The sequence below is a fragment of the Triticum aestivum genome, chromosome 4D (genome assembly GCF_018294505.1).
Source record: "Triticum aestivum cultivar Chinese Spring chromosome 4D, IWGSC CS RefSeq v2.1, whole genome shotgun sequence".
NCBI lineage: Eukaryota > Viridiplantae > Streptophyta > Magnoliopsida > Poales > Poaceae > Triticum > Triticum aestivum.
In genome coordinates this window covers 85,178,800-85,192,608 of record NC_057805.1, presented here as the reverse complement: position 1 = coordinate 85,192,608, position 13,809 = coordinate 85,178,800, and the positions used below count along the sequence as shown (strand labels likewise).

General features: G+C 46.9%; 2 protein-coding genes and 1 pseudogene across 2 annotated transcripts; 2 read left to right on the top strand and 1 right to left on the bottom strand.

Annotated features, from left to right (window-relative positions):
- The first annotated feature begins 1,509 nt into the window (after positions 1-1,509).
- LOC123099698 (uncharacterized) lies at positions 1,510-5,386 on the top strand. The gene is made up of 2 exons (XM_044521808.1): positions 1,510-1,715; positions 3,462-5,386. Exon 2 carries the CDS (start codon positions 3,463-3,465, stop codon positions 5,137-5,139), a length of 1,677 nt encoding a protein of 558 aa, XP_044377743.1. The 5' UTR covers positions 1,510-1,715; position 3,462; the 3' UTR covers positions 5,140-5,386.
- A 2,669-nt stretch (positions 5,387-8,055) lies between these two features.
- Positions 8,056-11,452, top strand: LOC123099697 (putative receptor-like protein kinase At3g47110; annotated as a pseudogene).
- LOC123096718 (uncharacterized) lies at positions 11,410-13,348 on the bottom strand. Its single transcript, XM_044518479.1, has 2 exons — positions 12,886-13,348; positions 11,410-12,800 (listed from the first exon to the last, which is right to left on the bottom strand). Exons 1-2 carry the CDS (start codon positions 13,346-13,348, stop codon positions 12,163-12,165), a joined length of 1,101 nt encoding a protein of 366 aa, XP_044374414.1. The 3' UTR covers positions 11,410-12,162.
- Positions 13,349-13,809: the final 461 nt, after the last annotated feature.

The following is a 13,809-nucleotide window of genomic DNA, read 5'->3' as shown; positions in this document are numbered from 1 at the left end:
TTATTGCGACGGCCACCACCGTCGTTGTTGCCCGCGTTGCCCCCGCCACCTTGCCGACCATTGCAGGCGTAGCCAGGGTTGCGGTCGCGGCCGCCGTTGGTGCCGTCGTTGCCACCTTCGCGGCCTTGCCCCGGCTGGCCGTTCCCATCACCCGGGCGACCCCCACCATGCGAGGGGTAGGGCTCCGAGTAGGGCGCACGTCTTCTGGTGCCATATGAACCCGAGCGGGTCACGGTGTTGGCAGAGGGAGACCACCCCTCCGCCGCACTTTGCTGGGCCTGCAGCGCTTCGAACGACAAAACGAGCGAGTAGAAACTGGAGTAGGGCATAGGTGCATTACTCACACCCCGGGAGGCGGCGATGGAGTTGTAGGCAGAGCCAAGTCCTGTGAGGATGTGATCAATGAGCTCATCATCACGGATCGGGGAGCCGGCCGCGACCATGGTGACGGCCAAGGCCTTCATCTTGTGAATGTATTTAGCCGCGGACAGCTCCTCCTTCCTCAGCGTCTGGAGTTGACGCCGGATGTGACGGACGTTGGCGCGGCTCTGCGCGCCGAACATGCATGGCACCGATGGCCGTCCATACCGCCTGCGCCGACTCACAGCCAATGAGCTGGCATGCAATATCCTCATCCATGGAGGTGAGGAGAAGGCCCTTGACCTTCTGATCCTGAGTCCACCAATTGTGGTATGCTGGGTTGGCAGCGGTCGTCGCGGCATCGCCAGTGCCCACAGCGATGGTTTTGTCCGGTGCCATCGTGGTGCCATCAAGATAGCAATGGAGGTTGGCACCGGCGAGAACGGTGCCGGCAATGCCCCCCCCCCCCCCCCCCCACACACACACAACATGAAGTTGTTGCGGCCGAGGCGGATGGAGATCGCCGGAATGGCGAGCGCGGCGGGAACCGAGGCGGCCGCGGGCGAGGTGATGGCGCCGACGGAGTTGGAGAGCGACAAGGCAGCGGACGACATCGCGGCGGCGCGGAGGAGAGCGGCACGCAACGACGGACAGTGGTACTCGCGGCGGCGGCGCGGAAAGAGGCTGCGCGCGGCGGCAGCGGCAAAGGGATCGGGGCGGCGGCCTGGGAGGCGTCTGATACCAAGTTGAAACAGGTAGGTCTAGGTTTTTGCGTGGGGGTTGACATCCATCTCACGTCTCAATATATAGATGATCAGATTACAATTACATACGTATCCGTATACGTGTACAAGTACAATATATGAAAACTAGACCCTATTTTACAAAGGCGAGAGGCGTGGCACGACCTGACATCTATCCGATAGGCGAGAGTAATGACTTCGTAAAATCTTAAGATGCTATGTCGGCTCAGTCTTTCGGAAATGCTTATAAGGTATACGTACTTGTGTATGCCTGTGTACGTGACGGGGCTGTTCAAAAAACCCAGCAGGCGAGAGGGTTTACGGCTGAAGCTGCGGAGTGAGAGGGTGACACGCATCCGTCTAGAGGGAGGTGACAAGTCTCCTGCCGGTTCACTTCAATTTTAGTCTCATGTCCCTTCGGCTTCTTCAATACGTTCTATCTCAATCCACCTTTCACACACTCCTCCTCCCAGTCCCCGGGAAGTAGCAGAGGGTGGACGACTCTCCTTCTCCTGTACCAGTCGAGGGTGCAGGAGGCCGACGGTGTTCTGCATTGGTGGCGGAGGAGCAGGAATTCCGACATCGGTCGATCCGCGCAGCGGCCTCGGAAAGGTGAGGAGGATCGATGGCGTACGCTCATCTATCTTTTTTTCTTGATTTAATTTTACTTGGTTTCAATTATTTCTCCAGAATCTTAACTAGAGTCCCTCGTTTCTTCCATCGATCCCTCGACTTTGACCTTGCTCTCATGCGCTTCAGAGGCACCGGTCGCGGCTAACTGCATGGCGTCGTTGCTTTGGCAGTTTGGTTTCAGTTTTGTGCTTATTTTGTTTGTGAAATTGGTTCTTCTTCCCGAGTTCCCAATTAAACCACATAGTCGAGCGTTCATCTCGAGAAGGTTGCTGCCGCCGCCCAATTTTGATTCGAGATTGGCGCAACGAAAAGGGAGGGCGAAGTGAAATTAAACCTGTCCACAGTCCATTTCAAAATTCACTCTGGATTTTTTTCTGTCAGAGAAAGTTTTCTTCTTAAAAATACATAGATCTACAAACTTGGTAGGTACCTGGAACTGCATCGTCTTTTTCAGCCAGAGAACGTCGGCACTTTATTGATTCAACAACAATGTTACAAATGTGTTCCCCGAATACAGTCCGGGACACACTAAGAAACACAAAGACTACTAGAGTTCATACAAGATTTAGGTAGAACATGGACAGCTACATTTAATTGCCGACGAACATGTTTGAAGGCCACCGAGATGAAGCCGTGTGCACCGTGCTGGTTGTGAACTGTACTGTACAAATGAAAGATTGGACATGTATTTTCGCCGTACTTCTGTAAGTGCATAATTGATATACTATTAGTTTCATGTCCAAAATTTTCTTCTAGAAGCAGGAGCATATCTTCCACCAATTTTGGCAGGTGCACTTTTAATAAGAAAATTCAGATGCATAGCTTTTGAACTGTACGATTTGCATCATGCTGACATTTTCAGCTAACACAAAATGACACACATTTGGGTACATGTTCGAGAAATAAAAGTTTGAGAAAAAAGCACACAGGTGCATGATGGAGTAATACTTGCACACTGGCGAAGCTAGAGAATCAGATCATTGGGGTCAGTTTCCTTGTTTACGGTATAATCTTTCAGGAATGAGCAATAACAACGACTGGATTAATGAATAGTCTATGAATTTCATTCGGTTCATTGGCACACAACAGTTGTGTACCAGCTCTGCCCTGCTTGTGCTTGAATAAATGCTGGAATGTATGGTTTTCTTTTCATGTAAAAAAAGTTTCAGTAGCTAAAACAGCAAATATCTTTGGCACAATCTATCCTTTTTGTTTTTGCAGGTCACAACTTGGGTGCAAGTACCATTCAAGTGATCACCCACATATTTCTTTCTGAAAGTTTTAGAGTTTGTTTTGAAAGAAAATCTGTTCCGGGCTCAGTTGTGCCTGGAAGCCAAAAATCCTCAATCGTCCAAATATAGTATATCTAGTGGTTTGGTTTTGTTTCATGGATGTTAGGTAAAGGGAAATGATTTTCTCTCTTCACTAGCATTTCTTTCCAAACAAAAACCATATAAACATGATGGGCTTTATTTACCTCTGGAAATTGGCAGGTGCAAAGTTTGTATGCACATTCCAACAGGTGAGATTGGGTGTTCGGTAACCAACAAAAAGAATCAAAGCCTTTATTATTGCATCCATGAATATTGTTTTTGGTGGTAAACCTTGCTCCCTTCTTCAATGAACAAATATCTCACGCTTATACAAAAATTTAGTGTACATATGTGTATTACTTGGCTACCGTTTTAGTATTTAGTGACAACTCAGATTATTTATTTTTGTCAGGATGTCCAGCATTATTGTTCCTGTGTACATCAAGGCGCCCGAGCTATCCACAATTCTTGAGAACAATGCAGGACTTGAGTATCTTACCAAGACAAGAAAAGTTTGTGTCAGAAGGCTGCTTAGTGCTAATGCTCATGGGTACCCTATACCACCACCGGCGCTTGAATACATGAAGCAATATCACAAGGCATATTTCACAGATGAGGCACAAGAGCAGTTGAAGGTGGCTCATCCGTATGTATCAAGCAGTGCACCAGCACACGAAGACGATGATCAAAGCCATACTTCTGATGACAATGGTGCAGACAGAAAGAAACGTAAAGACTTGACAGAGAATCCTACTCACCAACATCAAGCATGTACTTCTGGTGTTTCGAGTGTACTCCAGCAAACGATTTCTAAAAGGCCCAAGTTCTGTCTGGAAGAAATTCATAGGACAGGTCACCCTGAAGTGGACGCGAAACGGAAATCCGTTTCGTCTGCTACTCATCCAGGATTTCCAACTGAAGATGAACTTATGCTGGCAGGAGTTTCAGCTACCCCTGAGGAGTACCAAGAATTTCTCAAGACAATGGAGATGATGTACAAAACATATGAGAATCCATGTTATGACGCTGAAGGCCTAGCTCTCGGTTCATTGAAGAGATCAGAGTACTTCCTCATGCCAGATACCATACAGTATGAACCATGTACAGTTGATAGCATTTGCCGAGGGCCTGCATTCTGGAAACCTGATCGGAAGCTAGTTTCTCAGGTGTACGCCCTGGCTAAAACGCAGGCGCTGCAGCTTGGCATTGCAGGGGACAGGCAAATTAAGTGGGCGGTTCTACGAGCTCAGGCATTTTCTGCTGGTTGGTATCATGGACAGAAATACTCAAGGCTTTGTTCGCCTCCAAAGAACTCAGCTGAGATTTATGCCAACGACCTGGGAGCCATTGAGAAATACCTTTCTGATGCTTGGAAGCTTGTCTGCTTCCTGCCATTTCTCCACGAGTTAGCGTTCCGAACGATTGGTAGCACATGGTCATGGAATTCTGACAATGCAGCTAAATATGATTGCAAAGCAATGAAGTTTGCTGATTCTTCATCGGTTGGTCCTGCTCTATCTTACCTGACAGGTAAAGACCTCTATGGTTCTGCTCTGCAATGGATCGGTGTCGAAATACCTATGAAGGTCCTTCAGAGAAAAGTCGGGCGTGATGCGATACCTGAAGTTTTCGCTCTCCAATGTAAAGCAGCTCCTGCTGGTAAAGCCCTGATCACTACCACTCATGCTGTTGTAAAAGAGATGAAGACTTTGGACTGCTGGAAATCCATACAGGATATGCGTAAATTCAACGATACAATAGTTAGTGCAATGGCAGGGAAGATTCAAGCAAACCCTTGGAAGTATCATGCAATGCCAAAGCCTTATAACTTGAAGCCTTTAAGTGAAGAAGAACAACTTGAGGTCACGGCTGCTATGACCTGTGCTGAAGATTTTGCACCGATAACCTTTGCGTTTACTCAGTCTGTGATGGGACATCATCAACTTCCAGGGTACATGGCACTAAAGAAGTATGCTAGTGGTGCTCTCTATGAGCGCTTCAAAAAGTTCTTTGCTTTTATGAGGAAAAAGTTAGCTAAGGATATCGGCGCAAAGATAGTTGCTGAGGCATCTGGTATTCCCCAAAGATGAACACACTGCTAGGAGGGGCCCGCTTCCTGGCACTTCGGCGTCTATTTAATTTCTGATGCTTGGGCTCTGATCTTGATAGATCTTTTGATGGATGGGAGCTCTTCCATGCCTGTCGTTAGCTTATGTTTTGTCAAACAGTTGGTGTCATTGGTTGGTTATTTTGCTGAACTATATTGCCTCCTGTGACAGGTTTTATATGTTTGCCGCCTTGTGTCGTTTAAGATATTCCGGACATGTGCTTCTTATTTGGAGTTAGCGTGGTATTATTATCATGATCATGCTGCTGTGCTGTTTACTTCAGTTATTCCTTTTTGGCACTACTTCAGTTATAAATTTGTCATATTTGTCTAATGAGGGGGGCTCATATGAAACAGAGCTAATGATGTGCCGGATGGTGAACAGTGCTGCTGCGCGACAAGTAAACTGTTGTGCTGTATTGGGATTGATTGTTTTTTCTTGAAGCGGAAAAAGACAGGAGGAAGACTTTTAGTGGGAGCACTGTCTCCGCTCCGTGCATAAGGTAATTTACATGTAGTCACGGTAATCTGACCCATGGGAAAACAATGCAGAATTTGTAATTTTTGGGAAAAGAAATAATAACACTGAAGTAAAATAAATCTTAATTACAACTACGTACTGTGAAACACGGCTGCAAATGAAGTGAAAAAAAGGTGACGCCACTACTCACATTAGTGTTTTTTTTTGTCCTCACAATATGCGTGATATTTTAAAAAATGTTCTTGGATTACCATTTGTTTAGACATTTTGTTCCGTTTGCCCCTTCCAAATTTGACTCGAATGGGACTCTTTCTAGAGCAACCAGTTTCGTAGGTGTTTATGTTGCATATGTTTTCTTGTTTTTTGTTGATATTAAGTTGGTTGTGTTAGCAGGGAGAGAGGGCTTTGGTGGAATAGTTGATTGTATTGCTTGAGCCTCGTGGGCATATATATAGGAGTACAAAGACCAACTTGGAGTACAAGACAAGGCAGGAACGAATCCTAGTCTATCTCATCTTTCCTAATAATCATTACACTCAACATCCCCCGCTGTCACAACGCTAGCGACGCAGACAGTGAGACTGGAGAAGAATCCAAAGGCAAGCCGACGGACACCCCCCCCCCCCCCCCAGTCGTAACAGTCGATGCATCGCGGAAGTCGTGGCTGGAGTGAAAACCGACGAAGTTGCTCAAGCAAGGCGGTAGCCCTTTGTGCCATTTGTCGATGTAGCCAAGAGCGTGGGTGGTGTAGCCGTGATGAGGTAGCCGTGCGAAGAACGCCGGGCGACGCAAACCGATCTTAGATCGGAAAACCGAAAAGAAAACGCCGATCAAGATGACCGGCGGGAGAGAGAAAAAACCGGAGTAAGGGCTCAGGAAAAAGACTCTAGGGAAGCCGGTCAACACGACAAGCGGACGAACCCTAGGTACAGGCGGCGCGGCCCCCGGCGACGGTCATGGAGGCCAACCGCCCCAGGGGCGGCGCGCGGGGCGGAAGTGGCGGGCGGCGGTTAGGGTTGGATCGATTAGGCTGATACCATGTTAGAAGGGAGAGAGTGGTTTGGTGGAATAGTTGATTGTATTGCTTGAGCCTCGTGGGCATATATATAGGAGTACAAAGACTAACTTGGAGTACAGGATAAGGCAGAAACAAATCCTAGTCTATCTCATCTTTCCTAATAATCATTATAATCTCGTCACTTCTTATCTTTGCGAATTAAATAATAAATATATTAACATTGTATTGCTGAATCTTTAGCCTTTTATGATGACAAGGGTTCCTCTCCTTTGGCATTTTACTTCTTAGAGATTTACTCCATCCAATCCTTCATGCAAAACTGGGCGCATTTCACTTGGGCAGCCCTTACCGAAATCATCTGTGCAGCCCTATTGGTCAAGTTTTCCTTGTTTAGTCACTCATGATAAGATCCTGATTAGGGATAGCTTCATGAAGAGTCAGTGCCTAGATTATCTTTCTTGCCTTCTCTACGCTGAAGATGCATGTGTTTTCTTATCAGACTGTGTGGCCTTGATTTGGGCTATGATTTGTCAACTTTTGTATGTTTATCTGGGAGTTCACTTTGAACCGATTGCAAGTTGGTGGATTGATAGTTTCAAAGGCATAATGAAGTACTCCTGAAGTGGTGCTACCTAGTGCGCCTTCAGTATACTCTTCTTGGCTTGAACCTGGACCCTGAAAGAGCAGATACCCCTTTAATCCTTGCCCTTGCTAAAATACTATGTATGCGCCGCATCGACCGCCTACCTGACCTTGGTGGTTCGGTACAAAGTTAAACGTGTTAACGAGTAGTTGCAATGCTTGGCGAGGCGCATTACCATAGGAATGAGTGGTTAATTATAAAATGACTAGCTTTCGTTGGTCTCAATCAACGGTGGGAGCAGCATTAACAGTGGATGCTTATAAAATGACGAGGGTTCTAAAATAAGTCGTTCAGGCGCATTATCGTAGGTTGTACTGAACTATTGGGATGCTTGTGCATCGTTGCAAAGTGCAAACACATGTATCAGTTTGCAAAATAAGAAAACTGCATGACTCCCATAGCTTTTGTTTCAGACTTTCAAATGGCTTCTCTTGAAAACGTTTTGCACGCAGGTTCTCGTTCCAAAACGCATGAACTAGTAGTAGTCTAGTACGCATGCCTTTGCTTCTCTTTTTTACGCCACCCACCCCAGACACAGCGCGTCGAGGTGCAAAAAAATTCACTCTCGCTTAAAGCGGTCCTGTTTTACTAGTACTAGTTTGAAAAGGTTCCCCGGACGGGCATGTTTCTCAAGCAGTTTGCCTACCAGTTGATTGATCTCCGATCAGGGAAAGCAAAATTCTTCAGCAAGGAGAAGATCAAGTAGCAGAGAACAGTATCCGGTACGTACTTCAGCACATGACAGATCAATATTTGCATCTGCTTTAACACTTCCGCTGATTTCATTCAATGCAAGTAAAGTTATTTAGCTTTACCACAATTACAAACGTGCATTCTACACAAGGGTGATCAGAACTATACATCCATCCCAGCCGCTTCATAGAACATACATCGATCTTAGCTAACATTAAGAATATATTGACCATCCAAACTTACCTTTCTTAACTTCTAACATAGTACTAGTTGCCTTCGTTCTCATCAATTTTCTCCTTCTTTTAATATGCACATAATGACGAAATCAGGCAAGGCAAGCAATGATGGTTACTGCAGTCAGCCGATTGCTGGTCATGCTGCTCACCTTTGGCTGCGCACACGTTACCACCTGCAGCTCCTTGTATGGAAGCGAGACAGACATGCTGTCACTGCTTGAGTTCAAGAACTCAATCAGTCAAGATCCACATCAAGCCTTTGCGTCGTGGAACGACAGCACCGACTTCTGTGACTGGGGAGGTGTTCGCTGCAGGATGAAGAATCCACGTCGAGTCACTTCTCTTGACCTTCCGTACAAAGGTTTGGTCGGGCAAATCTCTCCGTCGCTCGGGAACCTAACATTCCTGAAATATCTTGTCCTGTCGGACAACCGCTTCACCGCCGAGATTCCTCCTTCCCTTGGTCATCTTCGTCGCCTCCGGTATCTCTACCTTAGCCCGACCAAACCTTGATGTGTTTAAGGTGGATGTACCGAAGCAGAAGTGACCTTAGTAATAACACACTGCAAGGAGGCATACCGAGTTTTGCGAATTGTTCCAGTCTTGAGGAGATACTGCTCAACGGCAATAGTTTAGCTGGGAAGATTCCTGCGGATTGGCCTCCTAACCTTCAGTACATGAGCCTTTCGGCTAATAATCTTGCTGGAACCATCCCTGCCTCTCTTGCCAATCTCACAATGCTTAAAGATTTCAGGATCCTTTACAACAAGATCGAGGGTGACATACCGGATGAGTTTGCAAAGTTAGATGGTCTGCAGGGCTTGTTCGTCACAGCCAATCGGTTGGCAGGTCGATTTCCACAGGCCATCTTGAATCTTTCTACTCTCGTTGGTCTCAGCCTTGTTTCTAACAGTTTCAGAGGAGAGCTGCCTTCCAATCTCGGTAACAGTCTACCAAATCTCCAGGAACTATATTTAGGCGGTAACCTCTTTCAAGGGAATATCCCTGTTTCATTGACAAATGCTTCCAAGCTATACCGTGTCGATATATCAGCCAATAATTTGACCGGAGTTGTGCCAGGCTCTATCGGCAAACTAACCAGACTTTCTCATTTGAATCTAGAGCTCAATAAACTCGAAGCACATGCCAATAAAGACTGGCAGTTTATGTATAGCCTAGCGAATTGCACTGAGCTACGACTTTTCTCGATGCATGGAAACCATTTAGAAAGCCATGTACCAGCTTCATTAGGCAACCTTTCTGTTCACCTCGAAACACTCTACTTGGGAGGAAATAAATTGTCAGGGAGTTTTCCCCGTGGCATAGAAAACTTTCCCAACCTGATTCGCTTGGGATTGGAAAGCAATCAATTTACTGGGGCAGTTCCGGAATGGCTCGGGAGTCTCAGGAATTTGCAGGTAATATTGTTAGATGACAACATGTTTACAGGATTTATCCCAATGTCACTGCCAAATTTGTCTCGACTAGGGGTTCTATATCTACATTCTAACAAGCTTGGTGGTCACATACCCCCAAGCTTAGGAAGCCTCCAAATGCTTCAAGCATTACGCATTGATAAAAACGGTTTTATTGGCAAAGTACCAAAGGAGATCTTCAGAATACCAACAATATTCGAAATTGACTTATCTTTCAACAACCTTGATGGAGAACTTCCTAGCAACATTGACAACGCCAAACAACTTACATATTTGCACGTTTCATCCAATAAACTATCCGGGGATATTCCGCACACACTGGGCAACTGTAGAAGTTTGGAACGAGTTGAACTGGACATGAACAGTTTTAGTGGAAACATCCCCACTTCATTCAGTGAACTGAGTGTCCTAGCAGTATTGAACTTGTCATACAATGGCTTAAGTGGATCAATACCGGCGTCTTTTGGGGATCTTCAGCTTCTTCAAGAAATCGATTTGTCATTTAACCATCTTGAGGGTGAGGCCCCAGCGAAAGGAATTTTCAATAATGCAGCTGCTGTGAGGATCCATGGAAACCAGGGGCTTTGTGGTGGGGCACCGGAGTTACACCTACATGCATGTCCTTTTGTGCCTTTGGATTCAGATAAGAAGAAGCAATCTATTGTGGTGAAGCTAGTGATTCCAGTAGCAAATCGTGTTAGTTGTTGCGGCCATTTATGCTCTATTGTTCTGTAGTGGAAGGCGGAAGAAAAAATGTATCCCTGTCCAGTTATTTGGTCCAAACTTCCCTAGAATTTCTTATAGTGATCTTCTGAAAGCAACTGAAGGGTTCTCACCATCTAATTTGATCGGTAGAGGCAGCTATAGCTCTGTGTATCAAGGAAGACTATTTCCAGATAGAAGTGTTGTTGCTGTGAAAGTCTTCAGCCTAGAGACAAGAGGAGCAGGGAAGAGCTTCATTGTTGAATGTGATGCTTTAAGGAATGTGCGACATCGCAATCTAGTCCCTATCCTAACTGCATGCTCCAGCACTGATTCTAGAGGAAATGATTTTAAAGCACTGGTGTATGAGTTCATGCCACGAGGGGACTTGCATAAATTGCTACACTCGGCTCGGGGTGATGAAGGCACTTCAGGTTTGAACTATATTTCACTGGCTCAACGGCTAAGCATTGTGATCAGATGCAGTGGCGTACCTGCACCACAACCACCGAGGAAGCATTGTTCATTGTGATCTGAAACCTAGCAACATTCTTCTGGATAATGATATGGTAGCTCATGTGGGAGATTTTGGACTTGCACGGTTGCATGTCCATCCTGCATCCTCATCATTTGGTGACTCAACTTCGACTTCTTCGGTTGCGATAAAGGGAACAATAGGATATGTTGCTCCAGGTATATATTGTCCAGTTTTAGATTCTGTTTTTTTTCTTCCTTAGCCTGATTGCTTGAACATGTGAATTTGAACTAAGCTCTTGCTACATGCATGGTATATACAGAATTTGCAGGGGGTGGTCAAGTTTCAGCCACCGCCGATGTTTACAGCTTCAGGGTTGTTCTCCTTGAAATATTCACCCGAAGGAGGCCAACGGATGACATGTTCAAGGATGGATTGAGCATCATGAAGTTCGTGGAGATTAACTTACCTGACAAGATGTTGCAGATTATTGATCCAGAGCTGGTACAAGACCTGGACCTCTGCCAAGAAGCTCCAATGGCCGAGGACATTGGATCACACTGTTTGATCTCAGTGCTGAATGTTGGGATGCACCAAGTCGTCTCCAAGTGAACGCATCAAAATGCAGGAGGTGTCTGCCAGGCTGCATGGAATCAGGGATGCGTACTTCAGAGTTCAGAGGCTAAGAGAAAGCTGAAGAGGCCGTTCAGTAGTTGGAGTTTGGAAGACTTAACTAAATTGCAAAATATCTACCATGCATAGCATGTACACATATTTTTCTAAGTGACTCGCCACTCCTTAAATAAGTAACCGGGTTTCCTAAAACAAAAAGGGACCATAACTAGTGTAGAACTGCAATTTACCACAATTAAATTTCCCATTCGATTGCCAACTTGATATTCATGTGACCTTGAAACATAGACACAGATGAGGAAAGGACCATGCAGTGCAACTACTGTTGATATATAAATTCATCACCATAAATCACATGAGACAGACGTTCGAAACTGAATCCACAGACTGAATCAACTGTGCGACAGAAGAGCATGTAAATTCTGTCCAAAGCTACCGTGTCGGCAATGTAAAGTTGTTGTTTAAAATTTACTGTTGGTTAGGAATGCTAGTGATTGCACACCTTAGTGTTAGTGATGATTCGGTTCCACTAACCCTGGATGGGAGACTAAATTGTACTACTGCTTATTCAAAAAGACTGAATCGTAGTACTACTTATGCTTCTGGGATGGACCAACAGTCGGAAATGCAAATCTATGGCCCCATGTTTTGTTTCTATAATGGAGCTTTGAGCAAAGACGCGTAATCAGTCAGAGTATCGACTGGATGAAGTCGGTCTGAGCAACTGTACAAGACTTGTGCTTAATCATACGGAGCCCGTTGCCCTTGCCCATATCACTGCCACTTTTTTTGCCAGACAACACTTCCAGACCAGTGAAAACAACAATGGTCTCGCCGACCGGACCGCCTTGTCCATCCGTCACAATGTTGTTCATGTCATCATAGAAGTTGGTGATGCAAAATCTACCAGAACCGAAACTGATAATGCTGCTGGAACCATAGGATGCCGGGAGCCATTGCTTCGGTAGGTGTGGATCCCCCCAGACATAGCGCCGCTTCGGCCCATGCCCTCTTGGGACAGGGGAGAGATCAGCCGCACGCGGGAGCTCGGGGTTAGCAGCAGAGAGGCCTAACCAGAGCTTGAGCTCAGGGACGTACTCGGCCTTGCCGTAGAAGGGCATCTGCCAGTCACCAGCCAGGCTCCACGTCCGGCTCACCGTGTCGAAGCAGTGGGTGCCGGAGCCATCAAGGAAGGGCGGCAGGGGGAGTGCAGCGGGAGTGCGACGTGTGCGGCTGGTGACGTGTGCTATCAAGGAAGGGCGGCAGCGGGAGTGCTGTTTCACGGTGCCATGTCTCAACGTGGCTACCGGGGTCCTTGCGGCAGATTAGGGCCTCGAACGGAGTGGCCATGCATGAATCGAGGAACGTGTCTATGATGTAGAGGCTGCTGTGGTCGCCGCCGTCCTGCTCGCCTTCAGGTCCGGGGCTGGGGACAGAGACGACGACGGGGTGGCAGTGCTTGGGCGAATGGAGGTTGGGCGCGGTTATCATGCAGCGGGCCTCGGTGTCGAAAAAGGCGGTGCGTGCCCCGCTGTCGGTGAAGAAGATCTTGCTTCCAGAGAGAGGGAAGAATTCCACCCGGGCGTGGGCGTTGCAAGCCGTCGGGCAGGGCGATGGCCGCACGGTGAAGACTGCCGGCGACAGCCTAACACTCTCCAACCGATCTGAGAGCGCCGCCTGGTTCTTCTTCCTTCTTGGGACGGTCCCTAAAGGTGAGAACGGCGGCACTTTTCTTAGCCTGGGCAGAGCTCGCGCCTTTGCTGCTGCTTCTTCTTCTGTTGGGTAGAACAAATGGTCGCGCTTGAGGAGGTGAAGCGAATAGGCGCGTTTTTTGTGGTTCTCCAACAGCAGATGCACGTGGCGGCGGAGGCTCATGATTGACAACTCGGAACTAGAGCTTCAAAATCAGGATTGATGCACGTGCCGGCCGAGGCTCATGGACTGGTTGAGTGACAACTCCCAACTAGGAGTAGCAGATATCCTGAATAGATTGAAAACAACAACAGAAAAGCAGGATTTTGGTTATTTCAGGACGACCTCGCAAACTACAAAACGAGTACAGAGTATATCGATAGAGAAAGGAACCGGCCGATCGATAGGCAGGCTCTGCTCACCGTTTCTTCGACCTTTCTTCTAAAAGATATATAACAATTGCATAAAAAGAAATAGGGGTTGCGGACTGACCTTCCTTTTGATCAAGGTAGACGAAGAGGGAGGAAGCAGATTAGAGGGAGGAGGAGGAGCCAGGGGCGGCGGGGCGGAACACAGCGGCACGACGGTGGATTAGGGGACGGCGAGATCGAAACACGGGCCGAACGATTTGTCCAGTTGCTTCA